General features: G+C 40.6%; 3 protein-coding genes and 1 long non-coding RNA gene across 4 annotated transcripts; 1 reads left to right on the forward strand and 3 right to left on the reverse strand.

The window, feature by feature from the left end:
* Positions 1–2,334: 2,334 nt before the first annotated feature.
* LOC146653748 (uncharacterized) lies at positions 2,335–3,785 on the reverse strand. The gene is made up of 3 exons (XR_014907215.1): positions 3,578–3,785; positions 3,151–3,433; positions 2,335–3,023 (listed from the first exon to the last, which is right to left on the reverse strand). It is a non-coding gene; the product is annotated as an uncharacterized LOC146653748 (long non-coding RNA).
* Positions 3,786–6,096: 2,311 nt separating this feature from the next.
* Positions 6,097–14,055, reverse strand: LOC146653749 (uncharacterized). The gene is made up of 3 exons (XM_085380661.1): positions 7,499–14,055; positions 7,284–7,425; positions 6,097–6,605 (listed from the first exon to the last, which is right to left on the reverse strand). Exons 1-3 carry the CDS (start codon positions 7,571–7,573, stop codon positions 6,097–6,099), a joined length of 726 nt encoding a protein of 241 aa, XP_085236787.1. The 5' UTR covers positions 7,574–14,055.
* Positions 14,056–15,525: 1,470 nt separating this feature from the next.
* On the forward strand, positions 15,526–19,327 carry lrrc51 (leucine rich repeat containing 51). The gene is made up of 5 exons (XM_085379518.1): positions 15,526–16,305; positions 16,559–16,651; positions 17,426–17,631; positions 17,714–17,862; positions 18,424–19,327. The coding sequence occupies exons 2-5, from the start codon at positions 16,600–16,602 to the stop codon at positions 18,554–18,556; spliced, it is 540 nt and encodes a 179-aa protein (XP_085235644.1). The 5' UTR covers positions 15,526–16,305; positions 16,559–16,599; the 3' UTR covers positions 18,557–19,327.
* A 1,405-nt stretch (positions 19,328–20,732) lies between these two features.
* Positions 20,733–23,015, reverse strand: lamtor1 (late endosomal/lysosomal adaptor, MAPK and MTOR activator 1). Its single transcript, XM_085379519.1, has 5 exons — positions 22,763–23,015; positions 21,790–21,929; positions 21,618–21,695; positions 21,271–21,394; positions 20,733–21,145 (listed from the first exon to the last, which is right to left on the reverse strand). The coding sequence occupies exons 1-5, from the start codon at positions 22,802–22,804 to the stop codon at positions 21,053–21,055; spliced, it is 477 nt and encodes a 158-aa protein (XP_085235645.1). The 5' UTR covers positions 22,805–23,015; the 3' UTR covers positions 20,733–21,052.
* Between the last annotated feature and the right edge of the window lie 1,081 nt (positions 23,016–24,096).

Consider the following 24,096-nt stretch of genomic DNA (forward strand, 5'->3'; position numbering starts at 1 on the left):
AGTAACTTAGTTACATTACTAGTTACTTCTATCAAAAGTAACTCAGTTACTTCAAGTTACTCGTTACTTTCAAAGTAACTAGTTACTAGGGAAAGTAACTTTGGCTTTACTCAGAATTCTCTTGTTAATGCGCCGCTTCCATAACTGGATACCCCGCGAGATTACCAGTCTTCTAGCTCGCTTACTGGCCACAAGTGCACTGTGCCACCTACCAATAGAAAGGAAAAGATAATGTGCATATTTCCACGAGAGAAATCCCACGCCTGGACCATCATTGACCACCACCATGATTCTAGCCTACGTCACAGCGTCATGTGCGCTTTTTACATCCAACACGAAAACCCCTGGCAAAACTTTGCTAGATCCGCCCCTGGACAGTTACCAGCTGTCAGCTACCTAAAAAAGGATCCTGGGGTTATTCGTCTCTCAGAAACAGTTCATAACTTCCCTTCAACTCATTCATGTGACCTAAAAGGTAAACCTGTTTCTCCATCACCTGTTCAGCTCTGATGATCCAGTAAGGACATCTCCTGGTTTCATCTTCATGTTTCCCTCTCACCAGATAACCAAACCGATATCATGACCAGCAGCTTTTACAGCTTTGGCTCCAGCAAACATCAGCTGATACTAGAAATTAATATTAAATACATTCTAACAACAGCTGATCAAGCTTAAACGCGCTGTTGTTGTTTAACGCGACCTCCGCTGGTTTCTTCTTTCTGGCACGAAGTGGGCGATAAACAAGCAAGAGAGAAAAGCCGATCAGCTGATCATTGATCAGTTTCATGATTGAAGTAAGAAACAGGAGAGGGAGGGGGAGTGAATGAGAGAAGAAGAGGCAGCTGTGCAGCAAAGACAGAATAACTCCAGCTTTGTGTCTTTTTCATTCTAGCTGAATTACGGGACAAACTGTTCCTTTTCAGCTCAATACGAAATGCGTAATATTTTCTCTGACCATGAGACGATTCCGTTTTTAGGGGACGGCTGGCAACTCTAATAATTAACCTTATGAACAAAATAAAGTTCAACATCAGTAACATCATAGCACCCACCCAGCTGTATAGAAACTCCATCATGCTAGCTAGTACCCAGTACGAAAAAGTCAGCACAACGAAAATAAACTCCTAAACTTGGTTTATATCTGACCCAGATAGACTGCAGGTCATAACTTCTTACCTGAAGTTCAGTTCACCTGACGCTTGGACCGGCAGCCGGCTCCTCCTGCCTCCCCTTTCCCTCATCCACCTACTGGCCTCCACCACTTGCTAATTTTGCTGAATCTGTGGAAGGTCCGCGATAGCCACCACACAAAGTAACGAATAACGACCCTATCTAAATCCCAGTAACGATTGACGCGTTCCTGATTTTGGCATAATAACTAGTTACCGTGCTTGTTACCACAATAATAACGTAGTTACTGTAACGCGTTACTTAACGCGTTAGTCCCAACACTGCCTGTTGTAGTGTTAGCATATCTTAAATGTCACTTTGCATTTTTTGTCTCCAGTTAAAAATCTGGAGTTCTACCATGAAAACAAAAGTTGGATTGATGCCTTGGAGCAATGCCAGACAGACTACTCCTCCCTGGTTGAAATCACCAACCGAACAGTGAATGATGAAGTGAAAAGTCTCCTGCAAAATGAGACAGACTTGCAACGAGGGGTGTGGATTGGCCTGGAACGCTCAGTTTTTGGCAAAGATAAGAAGTGGATGTGGATTTCAAAGTCCAAAGACATTTATCCTGAGTGTAACAGAAGCATAGCTGACTCAAATAACCACTGTGCAAAGATGATCCTGACTGAGCTACAAGTAATTAAGCTGCTGGATGCCAACTGCCATGACAGACTACCTTTCATCTGTCAAGGTGAGCATTAAAGAACAGTCTGGTATAATACTGTTATCAGTTTTCTGCTTCTTTTTCTTTCTTTCTTTTTTCCATTTACAGTTTTTCTCGATTGCTAAAACACATTTCCTGAAACTACGCCTCATATCCTCACAACAGTAAACACAAATCCATAACATCTCACTCAATTTCCCAAACATCCTATTTCCAGGTCAAAATGAAGCTCTACACCCAAAACTATTCACTCCTGCTGAAAAACCAAACTTTGCCCTCAGACATCAAACACAAGCCCTCAAAAACACACACACTACAACAGAGTTTTGCACACTGGTACAATTAATTCAAAACAATAGTTCCAAAACAAATAGGTTGCTTATGGTTCTCCCCTTCAAAACCCTTGTCACATGATAAACACAAAAGACGCAACCAATGTATGTACAGTGGCACATTGTCATTCATGTACTATACAGTACAACACACACCAGAAACATTATCCCACCTCAGCATCTTGTCTTTGGTCTGGGTCAGGCCAGAGAATCTCATCCACATCACAGGCTATATTGGCCCCAGCCAGGCAGCGGGGGTAAAATCCTCTTGCATGCCTGATCCACCCCTGGCATGCAAGAATTAAGGTAGCATAAGGAAAAACTTGATATGTCTAGGCAGGCCTCTTCCATGGCCTGAAGGAGGTGAACATGGACATAAGGTTCTCGGTCACTTTCCACCGCCATGCCGAAAATAACTCCTCTATCGAGTTTAGAAAGGGAGAGTATGCAGGCAGAAAGATATTAGAAAACCTTGGGTTATTGGTAAACCAGTCACGAACCAGAGCAGCGCGATGGAAGCTGACGTTATCCCACACAACAACGTAGTGAGGCTGCTCTGGCTGTGCTGGTTCCCTGTAGTCCAGCTGGAACATATGTTGTCTTAAACCATCAAGAAAAGCAAGGAGAAGCATAGTGTTATAGGGTCCTAGTACGGCATGGCGGTGGAGTACCCCTCGTTGGCTGATGGCTGCGCACATAGTGACATTCCCCCCACGCTGATCAGGGACATTTACAATAGCCCGATGGCCAATTATGTTCCTCCCCCTTTTCCTTCTTTTGGTCAGGTTAAAACCTGCCTCATCCACAAAGATTATTTCATGGGGAACAGGCCGTCCTTCAATCTCAAAGATTCTCTGCAAAACACATAACACAGTAGAGTCAATCGGTACCCTGAACCACAGTTCAAGAGTGCTGAAATGGCAGCATAAACTGCCATGCTGTGATGGTACACAATACTTTATACAGTATCAAAACTCATACCTGAACATATTCCACACGTTGGTTTTTCACTCTGTCAGAGTTTCGTTCGAAAGGGACTCGGTATGCCTGTTTCATCCGGAATTGATTCTTTCGGAGGATGCGGTCAATTGTGGAGAGGCTGATGGCATGTATGCCTCGAAAAAGATGATCATCCTCAATCACTCTCCTTTGAATCTCTTGCAGGCGGATTACATTATTTGCAATTACCATGTTTACAAGTTCCCTCTCTTGCTCCTCCGACAAAAGCCTTAACCTGCCTCCACCAGGTGGTCGTCTCTGTGTCCTACAAAAATAGAAGCACTCATTACTGTAACTGTCACACAGTCATTTTACAGGCAAATAATGGAAACATACTGAAACTCAAGACACATAAGTTCAGTAACTTAAACGTTACTGTACAAAGCAGTCTTACTGCAAGTACACCTACCTGTTTTCCTCCCTGAAGGTTCTGATGATGGAGGCAACAGTGAAGCGACTCAAATTTGGTTGTACTCGTTGCCCAGCCTCCCTCATAGTCATCCCATGGACAAGGACATGGTCAACTAAAGTGGCTCGAATTTCATCCGAGACTGACTGTCTTCTTGCCCTTGCTCTTCCCCTTCCTTGTCGCCGTCGTTCTCCACCTCCACCTCCTTCACCACCTCCTCCTCCTCTTCCACCACGTCCTCTTCCTCCACCACGTCCTCTTCCTCCACCACGTCCTCCTCTTTCACCATGTCCTCTTCCTCCACCACGTCCTCCTCCTTCACCACGTCCTCTTTCTCCACCACGTCCTCTTCCTTTGCATCTCTTTGGATCCATTGTTTCAAACCTGAATGAGCTGACTTTGGCCCTTTTATCTATCCATCGCAGGTTCTGATTGGTGTGTGCTAAATTTTGACTCCTAGTGTTTCCACCTGGTTAATTGTGTGCTAATTGAGCTCAAGCTATGCTGACTTAAGTTAACATTATTGCATGCTAGTGCTTTCTAAATGACTACATGGTGTAAGCACTGTAAAATGTAGGGATTTGTGTGTAGAGTTTTACAGTAACAGTTCACCAAATTTGAGTGATGTGTCAAAGCAGGGAATAGTGTTTATAGTTCAGGGAAATGGGTGAGCTTTTTGAACAATAGCGTTACGGTTTTGAAATTTTAGTTTAGAGGCCTGGTTATAGTGTTTAGGCAATCGAGAAAAACTGTAAGATAAGATGGGGCCTGATTATTTAAGACCTTGTATGTGAGGAGCAGGATTTTGAATTCAATTCTGGATTTAACAGGAAGCCAATGAAGGGAAGCCAAAACAGGAGAAATATGCTCTCTCTTTCTAGTCCCTGTCAGGACTCTTGCTGCAGCATTTTGGATTAGCTGAAGGCTTTTCAGTGAGTTTTTTGGACATCCTGATAATAATGAATTACAGTAGTCCACGTGAAAGACCAATATAAATTGGTGTACACGTGAGAAGAGGAACGAAAATCATACATGATTCAAAACATTTTTTACAAGTAAATAACTGCAAAGTGGGGTGTGCATACTTATTCAGCCCCCTGAGTCAATACTTTGTAGAACCACCTTTTGCTGCAATTACAGCTGCCAGTCTTTTAGGGTATGTCTCTACCAGCTTTGCACATCTAGAGACTGAAATCCTTGCCCATTCTTCTTTGCAAAACAGCTCCAGCTCAGTCAGATTAGATGGACAGCGTTTGTGAACAGCAGTTTTCAGATCTTGCCACAGATTCTCAATTGTTTCATTCGGATTCTATGAAACCAACTAACCTGGCAAGTACGACCTACTTGAAATGTGCAATTCACTTGTATTTTTATTTTTTATTCCTATTTATTCTATTTATCCCCTTCGTATATTTTATTTATATTGTCTCTGTATTTATATATGTGTGTGTGTGTGTGTGTGTGTGTGTGTGTGTGTGTGTGTGTGTGTGTGTATATATATATATATATATATATATAATATTCTGTAACTCTGTAACTTCTGTCGGTGCTGTGCTTTTTTGGAAATCGAATTTCCCAGAGGAACCCACCCGAGGGATTAATAAAGTTCTATCTAATCTAATCTAATCTAATCTAATCTAATCTAATACAGAAATGCTCACATTTTGTATGTTTTGGAGGTTGTGTCATTCTCAATTATGCGCTGCTGAATTTCGCATAGTCTAATGGAATTATTTGCAATCACCATATTGACTATATGGGTTTCTTGGTCTGCAGTGAACATGCTTCCTCTGCCCCCAGCATCTGGTCGTCTAGCAATTCTGTAAAGTAACAATTTCAGTATTTTTACATGTATGGTATTGTTGTGTTTCTCATTAGCATATGGCAGTGCTACAAATCTTAGTGCAAAGTGACTGTACTAACCGATTCTCATTTCAAAATGTCCTTATGATGCTTGCTCAGGGTCATTCCATGGTTGATTACATGGTCCACTATTGTAACTCTGATGTCATCAGTAATTCTATTTCTTACTCTTCTTACCCTTCCTCTTCCCTCTCCTCATTCTCCTCTTGCTCCTCCTTGTCCTCTTCCTCTAACTTCAACACCTTGTCCTCTTCATCCTACTTCTTCACCTCCACGTCCTCTTCCTCGGCCCCCTTCACCCAATCAGCAAAACATTGTAGTTTTCTTGTAAAAGCGAATAACCCTTGCTTAACTCTCCACACCTTTGTAAAATTGGTATTTTCGTATCCAACAGTTAACACAAGCCATCATATTAATAAGCACACAATGCACCAACTAAACACTGATGGTATGAATAAAAAACACATCTGGCTTTTGCTTTCTCTGTGCACAAGGTAGGCTATGTCAGTTTGAGCTCATACTTTTGTCATAGGTCTGTAAACATGGAGGGATCCAAACTTCAAGTACTGGTGTTTATTTACACACATCAAAACAAACACAAGTGTTTATTCCCAAGTCCAAACAAAACAGTAATTTCACTGAGGAAAAAAAAGAAATCAGTCTACATCGTGTTGTCTCTCTGGGTCCGGCCACAAAATTTCGTCAACATCACATGCAATGTCCTCGAGTCCAAGGCACCGGGGAAAATATCTCCTGGAATGGCGTATCCAGGCCTGACATGATGCCTGGTCAATATCCCCACATGCCTCCTCCATTGCCTGTAAAAGGGCTATGCGTTGATGGGGGTGACGGTCATAGACCTTCCAGCGCCAGGCAGAGAAGAACTCTTCAATTGGGTTCAAGAATGGAGAGTATGGGGGGAGGTTGAGTACAGTGAAGAGTGGGTGATCTGTAAACCAGTTGCGGACCGAAGCAGCCCTATGGAAACTAACATTGTCCCATATGATGACGTATCTGGTCTGCTCTGGTCTCTGAACATTGGTGAGCATGTCATGTAAGGTGTCCAGGAATGTAATAATGTGTGCAGTGTTATATGGGCCCAGGGTTGCATGATGGTGAACAACTTCATTTTGACTTATAGCTGCACACATAGTTATGTTACCACTGTAAATGCCGGCAAAGCCACTTTACTTTGCACTTTTATTTTGAAGAGTACCCTAGCACTTCCTCTTTTATTGTGTCAGACTTCCTGTTCTGTTTTCGGTGAGGCGACGCAAACATGTTGCTTCAGAGTGAGTAAAAGCGTTTGTTTTTGAGGGTACTCATGCAAAACTATGTGTTTTATTTATCTGTCACATGCTATAACTTTGAAAGTTTACTCAATGTGGTTGAATTCGTTTTTTATTGTGTATGCATGTCATTTGTTTGTGGTGTGGAAAGACTGGCTAAGAGATGCGCATGGAGGAGGTTGGCTAGCTGATTCAGCATGATTAGCACCCTTGGAAGCAGAAAGAGGTTGGTTAATGATTGCAAACGATTGTTTATGTATTTAAGACACAGAAAGGTTGTTGTTAATTCATTTTATTAAATGCTGTAACATAAATAGTTTAAAAACTATTGATTTATGTCAATGTCACTATTTGGGTTAATCAAAATAATTTTCTATAGTAAAATGTGAACATTTCTACACTTTCTACTTGAATGTTTAATGGTATTTGTTTGTGCATCTTTATAGTTTTCACGGTGCCATATTGTCGGTGGTTTAAAGAGGAGAGAATAAAGTTGCATCAGTCGAAGCTCTCTGCGTCACGAGTGGTAATTCCAAGTGGGCAGCTACAACCACCACGTTGTCCTGGGACATTGATTATGGCACGGTGTCCAATAATGTTCCTGCCACGTCTCCTTGTCTTTGTGAGGTGGAAACCAGCCTCATCCACAAAAATCTGCTCATGACCCATGGCATCTGCCTCTAGCTCCATCACTCTCTAGACAAGACAAAACAAACACAGCTCCACAGTATGCACTTCCAGATTCAGTACCAATGATACTATAGCTTACCTGCACATAGTCATATCGCAGCTGTTTTACACGTTCACTGTTTCTTTCAAAAGGTACTCTGTAGATTTGTTTCATTCGGATTCTGTTGTCGTGTATTAATGTACACGACCTAATACAGAAATGCTCACATTTTGTATGTTTTGGAAGGTGGTGTCATCCTCAATTACAGGGAGTGCAGAATTATTAGGCAAATGAGTATTTTGTCCACATCATCCTCTTCATGCATGTTGTCTTACTCCAAGCTGTATAGGATCGAAAGCCTACTACCAATTAAGCATATTAGGTGATGTGCATCTCTGTAATGAGAAGGGGTGTGGTCTAATGACATCAACACCCTATATCGGGTGTGCATAATTATTAGGCAACTTCCTTTCCTTTGGCAAAATGGGTCAAAAGAAGGACTTGACAGGCTCAGAAAAGTCAAAAATAGTGAGATATCTTGCAGAGGGATGCAGCAGTCTCAACATTGCAAAGCTTCTGAAGCATGATCATCGAACAATCAAGCATTTCATTCAAAATAGTCAACAGGGTCGCAAGAAGCGTGTGGAAAAACCAAGGCGCAAAATAACTGCCCATGAACTGAGAAAAGTCAAGCGTGCAGCTGCCAAGATGCCACTTGCCACCAGTTTGGCCATATTTCAGAGCTGCAACATCACTGGAGAGCCCAAAAGCACAAGGTGTGCAATACTCAGAGACATGGCCAAGGTAAGAAAGGCTGAAAGACGACCACCACTGAACAAGACACACAAGCTGAAACGTCAAGACTGGGCCAAGAAATGTCTCAAGACTGATTTTTCTAAGGTTTTATGGACTGATGAAATGAGAGTGAGTCTTGATGGGCCAGATGGATGGGCCCGTGGCTGGATTGGTAAAGGGCAGAGAGCTCCAGTCCGACTCAGACGCCAGCAAGGTGGAGGTGGAGTACTGGTTTGGGCTGGTATCATCAAAGATGAGCTTGTGGGCCTTTTCGGATTGAGGATGGAGTCAAGCTCAACTCCCAGTCCTACTGCCAGTTTCTGGAAGACACCTTCTTCAAGCAGTGGTACAGGAAGAAGTCTGCATCCTTCAAGAAAAACATGATTTTCATGCAGGACAATGCTCCATCACACGTGTCCAAGTACTCCACAGCGTGGCTGGCAAGAAAGGGTATAAAAGAAGAAAAACTAATGACATTTTTTGTTAAGTTGCCTAATAATTATGCACAGTAATACTCACCTGCACACACAGATATCCCCCTAAAATAGCTAAAACTAGAAACAAACTAAAAACTACTTCCAAAAACATTCAGATTTGATATTAATGAGTTTTTTGGGTTCATTGAGAACATGGTTGTTGTTCAATAATAAAATTATCCCTCAAAAATACAACTTGCCTAATAATTCTGCACTCCCTCTATGTGCTGCTGAATTTCGCATAGTCTAATGGAATTATTTGCAATCACCATAATGACTATATGGGTTTCTTGGTCTGCAGTGAACATGCTTCCTCTGCCCCAGCATCTGGTCGTCTAGCAATTCTGTAAAGTAACAATTTCAGTATTTTTACATCTGTGGTATTGTTGTGTTTCTCATTGGCATATGGCAGTGCTACAAATCTTAGTGCAAAGTGACTGTACTAACCGATTCTCATTTCTAAATGTCCTTATGGTACTTGCTACAGTGTAGCGGCTCGAGTTAGGCTGGACCCGTTGGCCAGCTTCCCTCAGGGTCATTCCACGGTTGATTACATGGTCCACTATTGTAGCTCTGATGTCATCAGCAATTCTATTTCTTACTCTTCTTACCCTTCCTCTCCCCCCTCCTCGTCCTCCTCTTGTTCCTCCTTGTCCTTGTCGTCCTCTTCATCCTACTACTTCACCTCTATGTCCTCTTGCTCGGCCTCTTCTACTTCTCACTCTTCCTGCTCCCTCCATTGTACTCCGCACACACAGCTTACCTGTATTATAGTACTTAGGCCGATTGCAAAGTGAACTAATTATCTAAAAAAGTTTTCACATGTGACAGTGTGCCAGACAGTTGGCAAAATAGTGTAAATAATGGCCATAAATGTGTATAGTTTTGCTAGGAGTGCATTGATCATTTGGAAATTGAGTGTAAAGCAGTGAGTTACATTTACAGTTCTGCAAAAAGAGTGCTGTGCAGTGGATTGTAGCTACAGGTTTGCAAAGTGTGTGTTACAAAATGGCAAACTAAGTGCAAAGCAGTGTTTGTGCTTTTAGTTTTGCAAACTCAGTGAGTGGTTTTGCTATAACTATCAATAGTTTTAGAAATTGTGCTGTAAGAATCACAGTTAGGGTTTAAGCATTCAGAAAAAACTGTAAATACTCTAGGAACAACAAGTAGGCCTGCAGTGTGAGAGCGAAGTGCTCTAATAGGGTGATATGGTACTACAAGGTCATTAAGATAAGATGGGGCCTGAATATTTAAGACCTTGTATGTGAGGAGCAGGATTTTGAATTCAATTCTGGATTTAACAGGAAGCCAATGAAGGGAAGCCAAAACAGGAGAAATATGCTCTCTCTTTCTAGTCCCTGTCAGGACTCTTGCTGCAGCATTTTGGATTAGCTGAAGGCTTTTCAGCGAGTTTTTTGGACATCCTGATAATAATGAATTACAGTAGTCCACGTGAAAGACCAATATAAATTGGTGTACACGTGAGAAGAGGAACGAAAATCATACATGATTCAAAACATTTTTTACAAGTAAATAACTGCAAAGTGGGGTGTGCATACTTATTCAGCCCCCTGAGTCAATACTTTGTAGAACCACCTTTTGGTGCAATTACAGCTGTCAGTCTTTTAGGGTATGTCTCTACCAGCTTTGCACATCTAGAGACTGAAATCCTTGCCCATTCTTCTTTACAAAACAGCTCCAGCTCAGTCAGATTAGATGGACAGCGTTTGTGAACAGCAGTTTTCAGATCTTGCCACAGATTCTCAATTGTTTCATTCGGATTCTATGAAACCAACTAACCTGGCAAGTACACGACCTAATACAGAAATGCTCGTCCTTGTCGTCCTCTTCATCCTACTTCTTCACCTCCACGTCCTCCTCGGTCTCCTCTACTTCTCACTCTTCCTGCTCCCTCCATTGTACTCCACAGACAGAGCTTGCCTGTATTATAGGGCTTAGGCTGATTGCAAAGTGAACTAATTATCTAAAAAAGTTTTCACATGTGACAGTGTGCCAGACAGTTGGCAAAATAGTGTAAATAATGGCCGTAAATGTGTATAGTTTTGCTAGGAGTGCATTGATCATTTGGGAATTGAGTGTAAAGCAGTGAGTTGTGTTTACAGTTCTGCAAAAAGAGTGCTGTGCAGTGGATTGTAGCTACAGGTTTGCAAAGTGTGTGTTACAAAATGGAAAAAACTGAGTGCAAAGCAGTGTTTGTGCTTTTAGCTTTGCAAACTAGGTGAGTGGTTTTGCTATAAGTATTAATAGTTTTAGAAATTGTGCTGTAAGAATCACAGTTAGGGTTTAAGCATTCAGTGAAGTTCCAGCCAAAGTTTTGCAGGAGAGTGACAATTTGACAGGCGACGTGTGGATGCGTAGTGTCACGGAGTATGGCTACACATAGTGCACACAAGGGCGTGCAGTGCGCAACTGTGCTTTGGGACCAAAAGGAGGTATTGTTGGTTGACTTTCTGACTGTTGGGGCCACAATAAATGCTGACAGGTACTGTGAAACACTGTAAGAACTCTAAAGGGCACTTTAGAATCAGAGAAGAGGAATGCTGAGCAAGGGCGTAAGCATTCTCCACAACACAGCGCGTCTACACGTCGCCCGTGCCAAACACAGAACTCAATACAGGGGTGAAACCAACTAACCTGGCACACCTGAAAAAAGCATTTCATTCCACTTCAAGTGCAATGGACAAATAAAAAGTATAAGATGGGAGAACATAAAAGACCACCTTTACTTATTACACTGTTTTTTTCAGTGTACAGATAAATGTATTACAGAAATTAAAAACAGTTTAAAAGAAAAAAATTGAACTCTTTATCAGTGACATGACAAAATTAATATAAAGAGTGATTATGAAAAAACTTTAAATCCAAGTACAGTTTTTTTTTTAAATATGCCCACTTCAGTATGTTATTGGGAACATGCAGCAAGAGTGTGAATTTCATCCACAGTAGTCTTGAGTGAAGGTTTTTTGGGGGAGGATTTTTTAGCTTGTATTTGATAGAGACAGTATAGACAGACAGGAGAGGTTTTTTTTTGTTTTGTTTTGTTTTTTAAGGGAGAAGACATGCAACATGCAAGGGCCATGGATCGGACTCAAACCCAGGCCGCTACCTTGCAGCCATGCGGCACCTGGTGCCTGCTCACTCACTGAGCTAAACTAGTGCCCAGTAAAGTTCATGACCTGTTTAGTTCTGCAAAGTTTAAAAGATGAAGCTGAATTATTTAGGGCTGAATCCACTTCCATCTCATCTTCAGCACAGGTCCTGAAAGATGAAAAGGAAAACTTACAAATAGCTCAAGGTTTCTGAAAGGTGTGTGAAGAAATTAAATATAAATAAAATAATCCTGTAATCCAGTTTTATAACATTTGCCTACAATTAAGAAGAGTTATTTGTTAATTATTGGAAGGGTCTACAGTAAGTGTAGGCAGTGATTTGTAAATGCAGAGAGAAAGAGACAAAACAGCTAAATAATAAAAAATAATAATAATCACTGGGCACTTGAGTTTTCCTTCACGAGTTATTCTTTAATTTTTTCTAAGGTGTCCTCTGTGATGTGCTCGTCATGGTCCTGGTGACTGATAGCTACTGCAACTACCACAAAGGTAGTTTAAGGTAGTTTAGCAGCTGTTTGTGGTCTTTTTTGTCACTGCAATAACATCACAAGCACACGGGAGTCAGTCATGAAACTTTACATGAGTCACTGACACTGAAATAAAGACAAGTTTGAAAAATGTGTGTTTCAGCCTAGGAACTCAGCAAAGTAAGGGGTGTCAGAAACACTGCCCCAACAAGCATATACATTTGTCATCCTATACTCTTTTCCATTTGTAACACATTTGTAACTTACAAGGCAACTTTATCTGGTGCATTACTATATTTTGTTCCAAACTGAAATGACCTCTTCACAAAAATAAAGTGTTTGTTTATGTAGCTATTTATTTATTGGGGGGGCAGTGCTTGGGCTACCTTTGTGCTTACATTTGATTCTCCTGTTACGCAATAATCCTGCTGGTACCTTTATACTTTGAATTGGCCTACAAGCTTCAGAGATTAATACAATGTTCTGTATTTTTTCTTTCTATATTGTCATAAATAAAAATAAATTAATCTTTGTGCCCCGCCCTCCTTCAGGCTAGCCATGATTTTAATCCCGCCCATACCCACCCACTCCCCCAACCCCCACTGGTACAAAAAAAAAGTTCTGGGAGGCCATCATTTCTGTCCCCACCTTTTACAGTTCAGGGTGCCTTCCATTGAGCTCTGGTCCAGGCTGTCAGAGTTGATGGCTCTCTTCTCTTGTGCTCTCTTGGAAACACCCGAGTTTGTGTTTAGGATGTCAAAGAAGGATGAGCCTGATGCATTGCCTCCAGTGAACAGAGTCTCATTGTGCACTTTAAAGGTATGGTCAGCAGAACCCAACTAAAAGTAAAGATATAATGATAGAAAACATATTAGAATGAAAAAGAAGTGTACGTGCTTATATCTGTGCTCATATTTCTGCTCAGTGCTTCAAACAGCAATACCAACCTGTGCCTCCAAGCTGGCCACCCTGTTTGCAAGCATCCTCTCATTGGTTTGGGCATTGCCCAACCTGAGCTGAAGTACCAGTTTTTCCATGATAATAGCCTGCATTTCCCACTCTTTGACCTGTAGAGAACATTTGAGTACATCCACCTCCTCTTTGCTGTTCTGGAGAAGTTGCTTCTGGCTGTTGGAATGACTCACAGCCTTCTCCATCTGTACCACATCAAATATTCACAAAGTGTAGCTAAATCCAGTGGAGTGGTTTGGTTTAAATTAGATTAAAACCAACAATGGTCTTAAAAAATTACATATTTTAAAATAGAATAACATTTCCAGCATGCAGTAGCTACCGAGCTGATTGGAGACCAAAACAGCCAATCAGAATTTTTGCACCCAAGTCTGTGATTGGTTGGTTTTGTGGCACATTTACAGTTTTTTTTTTAATTGGTTTGGTATTATTTTCATAACTAAAGTGTGCATTTTCAAATCTCTCAGTACAAAACTCACATTTGATCACATTTGTAACACAACTAGTCATTCTTTCAAATCTGATGTCATGATTTCATTGTATTTGCACATATTTTCAACTTAATCATTGTTTCAGAACACATGATCATTGGGATATATTTTGAGAACATTTGCTTTAATCACCCAAACAAAACAGTAAGAGCTTTTTTTCAACTTAGTACTTTTACCAATCATTTCATTCAGGAGCAAATAATACAAGGTAAGCATTTCAAATTGTCCTTGGTGATGAATGAGTGTAACTGAACTGTAAAACTTTACACAGCAAATATTACACTTATGTTCAGACATTAAAAAAATTATATACACACACACACACACACACACACACACACACACACACACACACACACAAAAGTCATTTACATAAGCAAAATTAACATTAACATTGGGCCATAAATTTTCATCAACATCACAGTGGATGTCTTCGTTGTTCAGGCACCGTGGGAAAAGTCCCCTGGCATGATGAATCCAGGCTTGACATTGCCCAGCAGTTATATCACCACAAGCTTCACACATGGCTTGAAGAAGGGAGACATGCTCATGGGGATGGTGATCATACACCTTCCACCTCCATGTAGAGAAGAATTCCTCAATTGGGTTGAGGAAAGGGGAATATGGTGGAAGATCATGGAAGGTCATGAAGCAAGGATGTGTTTGAAACCATTCCTGAACCAGCTGTGCATGGTGGAAGCTGACATTGTCCCACACAACAACATAGACGATGTCTTCTCCCTGACAGGCCTGTTCCAGTTCATGTAAAAAAAAACAAAAAAAACTATCAGGTGTTCAGTGTTGTATGACCCTAGAACTGGTCTACAGCCACAACCACACCATCTTCAGATATAGCTGCACACATTGAGATGTTTCCCCCACGTTGTCCAGGGACTTGGATGGTAGCCCTTTGTCCAATAAGGTTACGTCCTCTGCGTCTAGTTTTTGCCAGATTGAAACCGGCCTCATCAACAAAAATATACTTGTGATGATTCACAGCAGCGTCCAGCTCCATCACCCTCTAAAATGATAATTTAGTTCGGTTTTTTTTTTTTACAACTAATAGTTGTCAGTGCTGTTACAGTAATTGCATGCCAGTTTAGTGTTGTACCTGAATATATTCTGAACGAAGTTGTTTCACCCGGACATTGTTCCTCTCAAAAGGAACCAAGTAAATTTGTTTCATGGAAACCTGGTGCTTCTTCAAAAGCCGGGCAATCGTTGGAAGGCTAATTGGTGGCACATTGGCAAAGGTGTCATTGCTGTTCTCAATAGCCTGTTTGATTTCAGACAGCCGTATGTCATTCCTTGCCCTGACCATTTCCACCACAGCCAACTCCTGCTGGTCAGTCAAAACACATGGGCGACCACCACCAGGTTGTCTCCTGTTAATTCTGAGGACAATCATATACTGTCAATATTGAAGTATTACAAATTACATTACTGTAAACTGACAATTACATGTTGTTCATCTATACAATAGAGTACTATATCTGAAGTGAAGTTGCTATAGCAGACATACCGGTTTTCTTGGCGAAAAGTTCTGATGATAGAGCTGACAGTTGACCTTTGTAAATTAGGCTGTACCAACCTGGCAGCCTCAGCCATGGTAAAGCCTCTGTTAACCACATGGTCAACAATGATGGCCCGGACTTCATTAGAGATGATGGTGCGTTGTCTTCTGCCTACATTTCTCTGAAGACCACCCCTCTGTTGAAGAGCACCACCACCTCTTTCTCTTTGTCTGTGCCCACCTCTCTGTCGAGGAGCGCCACCACCTCTTCGATGATAATTCATGTCATAATTCATGCATAAAAAAGGTTAAACCTTTCTTCGCTGAAAGTAATTTTCTCCTCAAAATGCATATTGGACTGTGTTTCAACTCGACATAATATTGTATTTGATGGTAACAACAATTAATGTTCATAAGGGAGGGGGGGGGGTGCTTTGTTTTTGTTTTTTTAATCAAAATTATATATTGACTCTTTAGCATTACACCTTTTACAATTTGTCAAAGATATGAGCTTTATGTCAAAGACATTGTGTTCATACATACAACTAAATAGCTTTTGCATTAATCTCATGCAGTTAAATTAAAATGTATCATATTAACACATATACGTGATCAGAACAGTGTTCATTTCTTTGTAAATACTATGCTTTAAGAAAATTTTCTGACCTTTGGCTTTTTAAAAAAAATATTTTACTCATCACATTACTTAATTTTTTTTTCATTAAATACTCTGACCTTATCCACCTTTGAAATTTCCATCCAAGCAGAGTCCACATTTCCAGCATTACTTTGGCATTGCTAACTTCCTGTAAGGAAGCTGAAACGGACAGATTCACATTCAGACAAAACAGATCCAAAGTGGAGAACAGATTTAGTTCATTTCATTGTATTTTGCACAACAGGAAAGTGTTTTTCAAGAGGTCTGCCGTTTGGCAAGACTGGCTTGGACTACAAGTTCCATATGGCACTCGGTCGTTTCTATAGAAACGGGTTGTTGTCTCATTACTGGAAGCTGTGCCACCGTGACGTGTAGTAGCTGTATAATATACCTTACACTCTGGGTAAGTGAAATATCCACATAAATGATTAAAACTGATCAGTATGGTTAGAAATATCGTTTATGGCTCAAATGTGCTGCTTAGCATACTTAGCATGACTTGACAGATCATGACACGTTTATGGTGCTTTTACAGAGGCTTTCATTCATTATCTGCAGCAGTGAGTGTGTGTTATTCACTCATATCACAAACTTTTCGTTCGTGCTGTTTGTGTTTATGATCGTGCTGTGTTTAAAGACGTTCTTGTTAAACGCAGTACTTCACCGTAACATCATCTCCCCCTGCTGGCGGGTGACTATGTATGCAGCTCCAGTGGATTTATCTTTTAAAAACATCAGCAGTTTAACAGGTAATACTCTTTGCTATATCGCTCTTTATGTAGGATCTTAAGGGCTGCAAGAGGTCATTTACAATAAATAAATTATTAGTTCTCTCTGACTTAATGAACCTATTAGGATGCACTTATATAGTCCAAATCAAATGATAATCTTTTTGGGGTAATTCAAATCCATTTAAAATGTATAATTTAAAGTCACTCTGAAATATTGATGTTTTGAAAAGAAACTGAAGTAATAAAACAGGGTCATGGCGCTTTAAAATTTATACATAACTTACATTAGTTGGGGGGGAAAGCTGTTGTCGGAATTTTAAGTTAAAGAAGTAAATTGTCAGAAGATCCAACTGAATAACACAAAGAAATTACTTATTTTTCCACTTGTGTGACGATCAAAGCTCTAACAGTGGGTTTGGGTGGGCCTCAGAAGATTATCACATTTCAGACTGGACAATGGCAGCCTGAAGTTTGGAACAGTTGCTCTTTAGATTTCTAGTCTGTCCTTATCTCACTACAAGCACCCCCCCCCCCCCCTCCCCAAGAGAAATGTTAAATATATTTGTGAGTATCGATTAAGATTTTTAAAATAATTTCTGACCATTTTTATGAGAATTTTATGTTACGTCAGAGGGATTCGTTAAGCCTCAAGTCCTTTATATTAATGAAAAAGATGGCAACACTAATACAGCAGCACACAAAGTCAAACACAATCACAGGCCCGTACTTTAGTAGCACTTAATATTCACTTAATATTCATAAAATAATGTTTTATTTTATTTGGGGTTTCAGACACATGGATAGAGGAGCCCAACAGCGGTCTGCGGCCTCTAAAGAAAAATTCAGAGATGAAATATCTCAGCTGTTCGCTCCGCCTCAACAACAACAACATCACTGAGCTTCATGACCTCCAGAAGACTGTTAGCCATTTCCTGGCTCAGCCGGCACATCTAACCTGGTTGGATCTTTCCTTCAACAAAATCACACACATAGACCACGTGAGTGTCGTTATCAGCAGCTGCTTGTCTTTCTTTTACATCTGAAGTACATCTGAAGCTGGTGTACACATGTGTGTTCCAGGTCTTGTGTGAGTTGCGTGAACTGCGTGTGTTGTACCTTCATGGAAACAGCATTTTTATTCTGTCAGAGGTGGACAGGCTGGGAGTGCTGCCACATCTGCACACCATCACTCTGCATGGAAATGTCATAGAAACCAACAAGGCATACAGGTGGAGATTTTCTCAACTGTATTTTACACTAAACACTCATCACACATGTCCCAGGGAGCTTTAATGTGTTTTAAATGGGAGATATTTTATAGAAGCTGATGATAGTTTGCTGTTTACAGAACCAAGTCCAGACAATCAGAAGCTCAGACACCTCAGAGGTGTAGAATGAGGGATTGCTCTCATTCTGCAGATGTCTGTAAGTGTGACATGAGTGCACGGCAAGCATCTAAGTTCATAACATTGTAACAGGTGCTTAAATGCAGATAGGGTTCATATTACTTGTCCTAGTCTGCATAGCAACACCGGTTAAAAAAACACATACAGTGCAGTGACTGCAGGCTCATGTCCATCTGCAGACAGAGGCGCCTCTGTTTAAAACCGATTTCTAATGAGTGACAGCAGCTTCTTCATTCATTTAGAGCATGTTTGCAGTGCTGGTTACACAAGATAAAGTTTGGATGCGTTTGCAAAGACGAGGCCTTTTTAGTATTCAGTGTTATTTCTGTATAAATGTCTACAAAATGTGCCTGAGATATTTATTGGGCGTCTTTCTGTATGTAGGAATCGTGTGATTACCGTCCTGCCTCGGTTAAAGACAATGGACTTCAGTGCCATAACGCGACAGGAGCGAGTCTTGGCAAAGATCTGGCACCAGAGCAACAGCCGCTGCAGGAGCAGCAAGGTTAACCAGTGACTGCTGGCTCGTCTCCATCCATAAACTGATACTCTTTACCTATTTGTCAAGTGCACACTTTATTAAGCATGAAGCACACATAAAGGGATTAATCCAAACACTGAATAAAGAGGCGGACATTACTATTAAAAATCTAGCTGTATGATCTGGCATTGTATGGATGGCAAGCCAGTCCTTAAATACTAAGAGTATATGAGAAGGTGACTGAGAGCTGCAGAGAAAGCAGGAGGGTCACAGAGAGAAAAATAAAAAAGAAGAGGGAGAGGCTCTGGGAAACAATGACCCTTTGAGCATTAATATCAAGGGGTATGTCACAATCTCTCACCTTTTTCTCAAAAAAAAAAAAAAAGAGCTTATATGTGTTGCATTTTGTGTAGTAATCTCTTGTACTGAGCAGGTATGAGCTCAAAACAGGCCATAAAGTGACAAAATTCAGCCTACTTCTGCTTACTAGCACGGCCTATAACTCAGAACTAAGTTTAATAGTAATTTTGCATGGCTTTATTAAATATACTAAAGGCAGTATACAAAAAAAGCATAAAAAAAGAGACACCTGACTTTTCTTTAAATCAGTTAACTCAAGCGTGGCTGATTGATGAGGCCACTGATAATAACCGTTCTTCAGAATTAGTAGTGTTGTAGTACATTACTGTGTTCTTTATCCATAGATCACAAAATGTTGTCATTCACATCCAGATATCTGATCATTCATGTGGGTTTTGGAAATATTTTAATACTGTTTGCAACAAAGTTAAATTAAAGAAAGTGCTGTTGACCATCTCTGTAGCATCACTGAATAATTACATCTCACATAAGAGCACACTGGGGTCAGGACAGGAGCGATTTGTTAAAAGTCTTTAATGAATTAAACAAAACAAAAAACAAAACTAAAACTTTTTGGTACTAGCCTAAGACATTACAAACATATTTCAGGTAGTATTACACTTTTGAGTAACAAACATAAAGGGGGAAAAAATGCCAAGAACCCATTGCAAAAAGCTCAGATCAGTTGCGTGGTTTAAATAATCAAAGCCTAGCAGATTATCCCTTTTGTGTCTAGAGCGCTTCACCGTGCTCCCTGCCCACGCATACAGTCGTGCTCTCCTCCGAGGAGCAAATATATACTCGAGAAACAGAAATAAATAATCACAAAAAGGGATCAATTCGTTTTATTTGCTGCTATAGACTGATTGTTAACACCCTGCCCCCTGCTGCACTGCTATAACGGTTAGTTTCTGATTATGAACGAATCCAATCATATTGCAATCTGCAGGGGAAACCTCTTTGTTTAAAAGCTTAACAAATGCAGGCCTTAAAAGGGTTCTTGTGTTTCATAAAAACTTATCGCCACAAGATCTTAGCCAATTCTGACCAGTGAAGTCTCTACAAAAAGGAGGGACTTCATACAATCCATCATGTTTAGTTTTTATATTCAAGCAGAAAATTCTGTACAAAGGCATGAAGACACAATATCTGTCCCTACACACACTCGCACACACCCAACCACGCACTTTCATCTTTGAATATTACACTTGAACTTCTGGCCTGCTCGTTTATTTAATGCTAGATAAGCGCAGAGGACACAGCGCCACCTGTAAACTCCAGAATTGTGACCCAAGAAAAGCTGCATCCTCACCCACCAGCCAAGGAAAGGTTATTAAGGTTTGGCCTCGACTGGAATAACAGATTACTCCACCGTCACTGTCAAATGTCATTGAAATTCACTCTAACTAGGTTAGTGTGAGTTGTTTATGGTTGCCAGTATACTCCACTAAACGATAACATTTTAATTTTGGGAGAAAAAGCATGTCATTCCTTTTTACTGGTGCTAATATTAACATTAACATTTTGTTGCTCAGGGATAAAGACTGAAGAATTTCTGGTGACATCAAGGATGTAAAACAGAGCTAAACATATATGAAGAGTTAAGATTAAATCATGTTTGGGGGTTTTGTTTTGCTTTTTATTCCCCTGGTAAATAACATATTCAACATGTGGTGCAGTGATTATTTGCGATATTCCACGCCACAGTGATCCCTTTTTTTCAGTGGAGACTTTATCAAATGCATTGTATTAACCAGCAGCCAACAGCTTTGTGTCAAAAATCCAACAGCTTTATCCCAGGTGAGTCCAACATAGGTATCAGCAAGGTGACAAGCTAGCTCTGATTCTCAGAAAACAAAGAAACTAAAAACACCCGTGGAAAACTTTTTTTTTTTTTTTTTAAGAGATCATCAAAAAGTTTGATTTCCACAGCTGGAGGCCTCGCTGATGTACATACGAGCTCAAACCCATCTTCCATTTGTCACTAAATTAATTACACTCGAGGACAGCCATGGGGTAAGACCCTACATTGTCTTCGTCTTTGAAGCAGTTTAAAGCAGAAAGCAGGAGGACCAAAATGTTTAATGACGGGTGGGGCTGGAAGTTGAGGATGCAGGAGTGACACGAAGAAAGTGGGACTGGAGCAACAATATGCAGGCCAGAGTTGCAGAATCAGGGAATGGCAAACTGGACCACCAAGTCTTCTTTAGCATCCACTTTGATTTGAGATATTGCACTGTAAGCATAGGCTGCTATCTTAGACACCTGCAAAGAAAAAAGAGAAGTCAAATTCTAACCGCTTAGCTGTCTTTAAAATGACATAACTGGGGATTCTGCACAGGAATCACACAGCCCCATTCAATCAGAGTATGTTACATATGGATGGATACCTGCTGAACATCTGAGTATGGCACCAGGTCACTCGCAAGTACTTGGTGGGGCTGGCTGGTGAGGGAGGGGAGAGCGAGGGCTTTGTTTTGAGGCAGACTGGTGCTCAATACAGTCATCTTTGTACTGAAGAGAGAAAAACATAAAGAAATCAGCTGTGCTGCTATTTAAGTTCTCTTAAACCAGTAGACTGTGCTTTGAGGAGCTAGTGTTTAACCTGCACCTGTGTTTTAGTGTAAACGAGGCTGCTCTGTTTGGTAGAAATCAAACAACATGCTGAAGAGCCATCCAAAATTATTATGAGCCAGTAAACAAAACCCATCAAGCCATAAACCGTCTATTTGCACACCTGTATTGTCGAGCTCTGTCCATGTACTCATGCGGCTCCACCATGATGGCGTCTGCTGCTGAGACGTCGATGATGTTCCTGATGTACAGGGGGATAACGGTATGTTTATTACACAGACACTCTTGCGTTATTGTCAGTGGCATGGCTACATTTGCATTAAGGAGGGTCTTACTGTGCCGTCTTTGTCAGGATGGATGAAAGGAGGGCCTGTTCATTTGACAGCGCTGATGAGCTAGTTCCAGGGTTCCAGCCGGTCACGCCATTTAGTGGTTTGCTGGGAGGGTTCGGGGAGATGAGCGGCTTTGTCTCTTCCTTAAACAAATCAAGAAATTTAACTTACTTCTTTTTCCTTCTAAATCAAAGCTAATTATGACAGTTGAGACCACTTTAAAGTTATCATTTATTTTGTTTTATTTTATTTATTTTACTTCATTATTTTGTGTGTGTGTGTGTGTGTGTGTGTGTGTTAGTTAATATAATTACATTATAGTAATGCAACAACGCACAAAGTATCACTTCTGCAACTTGTGGTGCTCTTACAAATACTCCAAAAGTAATTTCTTCAGTCTAAAACAAATATATGAGCACAACACAGGCAGGCAGAGAAAGATAGATCTTCATTCTGTCCCCATTGCTCCTTTAAACTGGAAAGATGCATGGAGGAAGAAATGACTTGTTTCTCTAAACTAAAAATAGCTGGGAATCTTTAGGGTCATATGACTACATGAAAGTAAAATCCCAAATGTCCCTCACCTTGCCGTTTGTCCTATCTAACACGTTAGCAACTTATTCTTTACTTTTCACCTCGCTTTAAAACCATTTATATAAGTAAATAACTTTTTTTTTTTAAACCATCAAAACACATCTCTTTGCCTCTGGATCTGTTAAAGCTTTCTGAAGTCAGACTGTTTATCATCTTGGCTAACTTAACTGGCTTGTACTTCACAAAAGGCCTAGCCAAAGGCTAGCTTACAGTAGCAAGCTGCTAGCCCCTAGAAAACGACCACTTGTTAACGTCGTCACGCATTACTCACGTGTACCGTCTGCGGGGAAATATGCCCAAAGGGATAATATACTATTAGGTACTCCACTTTTAAATTGCCCAGCTTTCACATATTGGGTTTAGCCTGCTAACAGCTAACTACCTGAGTTGTGTTCTCGTTCTCGCTGCTGTAACAGCAACCCATGGCAACGTCCGACGGCCGACACTACACAACCCCGGCGTCCCTTCTCTCCGTCAGAAACCAGTCGTGCTGTTCTTCTCTAGCAAACATAAAAGTTGTCTCCAGCGTGGTTGTATTATAACCTCATCTAAAGGTAAGGAGCTACTGTCAGAAGCAGCAGCAGCTTCTCGGGCGAGCTATCACATGACAGTAGCTCTAACGCAACAACACAAGAACCACTTCCGGTTTTTGAGAAGCGACGTCGGACCTCGTCACGTGAAGAGGAAGCTTTAAACGTGAACTGAATGAATGATAAATAAATAGATAATATCAATCCATCCATTCGCTTCCGCTTATCCTTTTCAGGGTCGCGAGGAAATGAATAATATATTAATACTAATATACGACATTTTTAGTATGTTGCTTTTTGATGGTTTCATTATGTATTTTTTGTTTACGTACTGTTTTTTGTAACGGTGAAGACGCAATGAAGGTAGATGAGTTTAAATACCTGGGGTTAACCATCCAAATCAATGGACAGTGCACAAAAGAGGTTAGGGTTAGAGTGGAGCCGGGGTGAAGTGGGTGAAGACGAGCGTCCTGTGAGATTTGTGCCAGATGGTAATGAGACCTGATTTTAAGTAGAGAGCTGGAGGTGGCAGAGCTGCAGATGATATGATTTTTAAAATTGAAAGTGAAACGGATTGGCAGGATTAGAAATGCGTATATCAGAAAGAAATCTCAGGTTTAACACTGGCTGAAATGCAGCCAAAAACCTTACAGAGTCGCCACCATATTTTATAAACAGTTTGTGTTGTACTTGTTTCCTGACCTGCTGTATACACATTACACAGAACAATCTTATGACGCAAAAGGTTCATCACTCCATCAGACCTGTTTCCACTCATTTTCAGTCCAGTTCATGTGTAATTTGGCATACCTCAAACTTTTCTTCCTGACTCCCTTTGTGAAGAACGTACGGCTTCTTGACAAACACCCTTCCTCTGACACCATTTCTGATGAGGCTTCAGTGAACAGTAGATGTATCTACTGTATCTCTCAGGCCCCGTGTCAGGTCTTTGCTGGATTTTTGTTTCACTATGATTTTCAGATACTGTTTCTCTGCTTTAATTTCTTTGGTTTCTTTTATCCTCAACTTGTGCAGTTTCCTTAAAGTTGTTAAGGACTTGCTGCACACCAAGTTTTAAGCTAATATCTCTTTTGGAATCACCGTCATTGCTGCAAAAATAATAATTTAAGCCCATCAAACTGTGTCTGTAGATTTAAGTTAATAAATGGGAACAAATTATTTGTTT

Source organism: Rhamphochromis longiceps, linkage group LG14 (assembly GCF_057381845.1).
Source record: "Rhamphochromis longiceps isolate RC_006_pf linkage group LG14, R_longiceps_female_GT1.1, whole genome shotgun sequence".
NCBI classification, from domain to species: Eukaryota; Metazoa; Chordata; class Actinopteri; order Cichliformes; family Cichlidae; genus Rhamphochromis; species Rhamphochromis longiceps.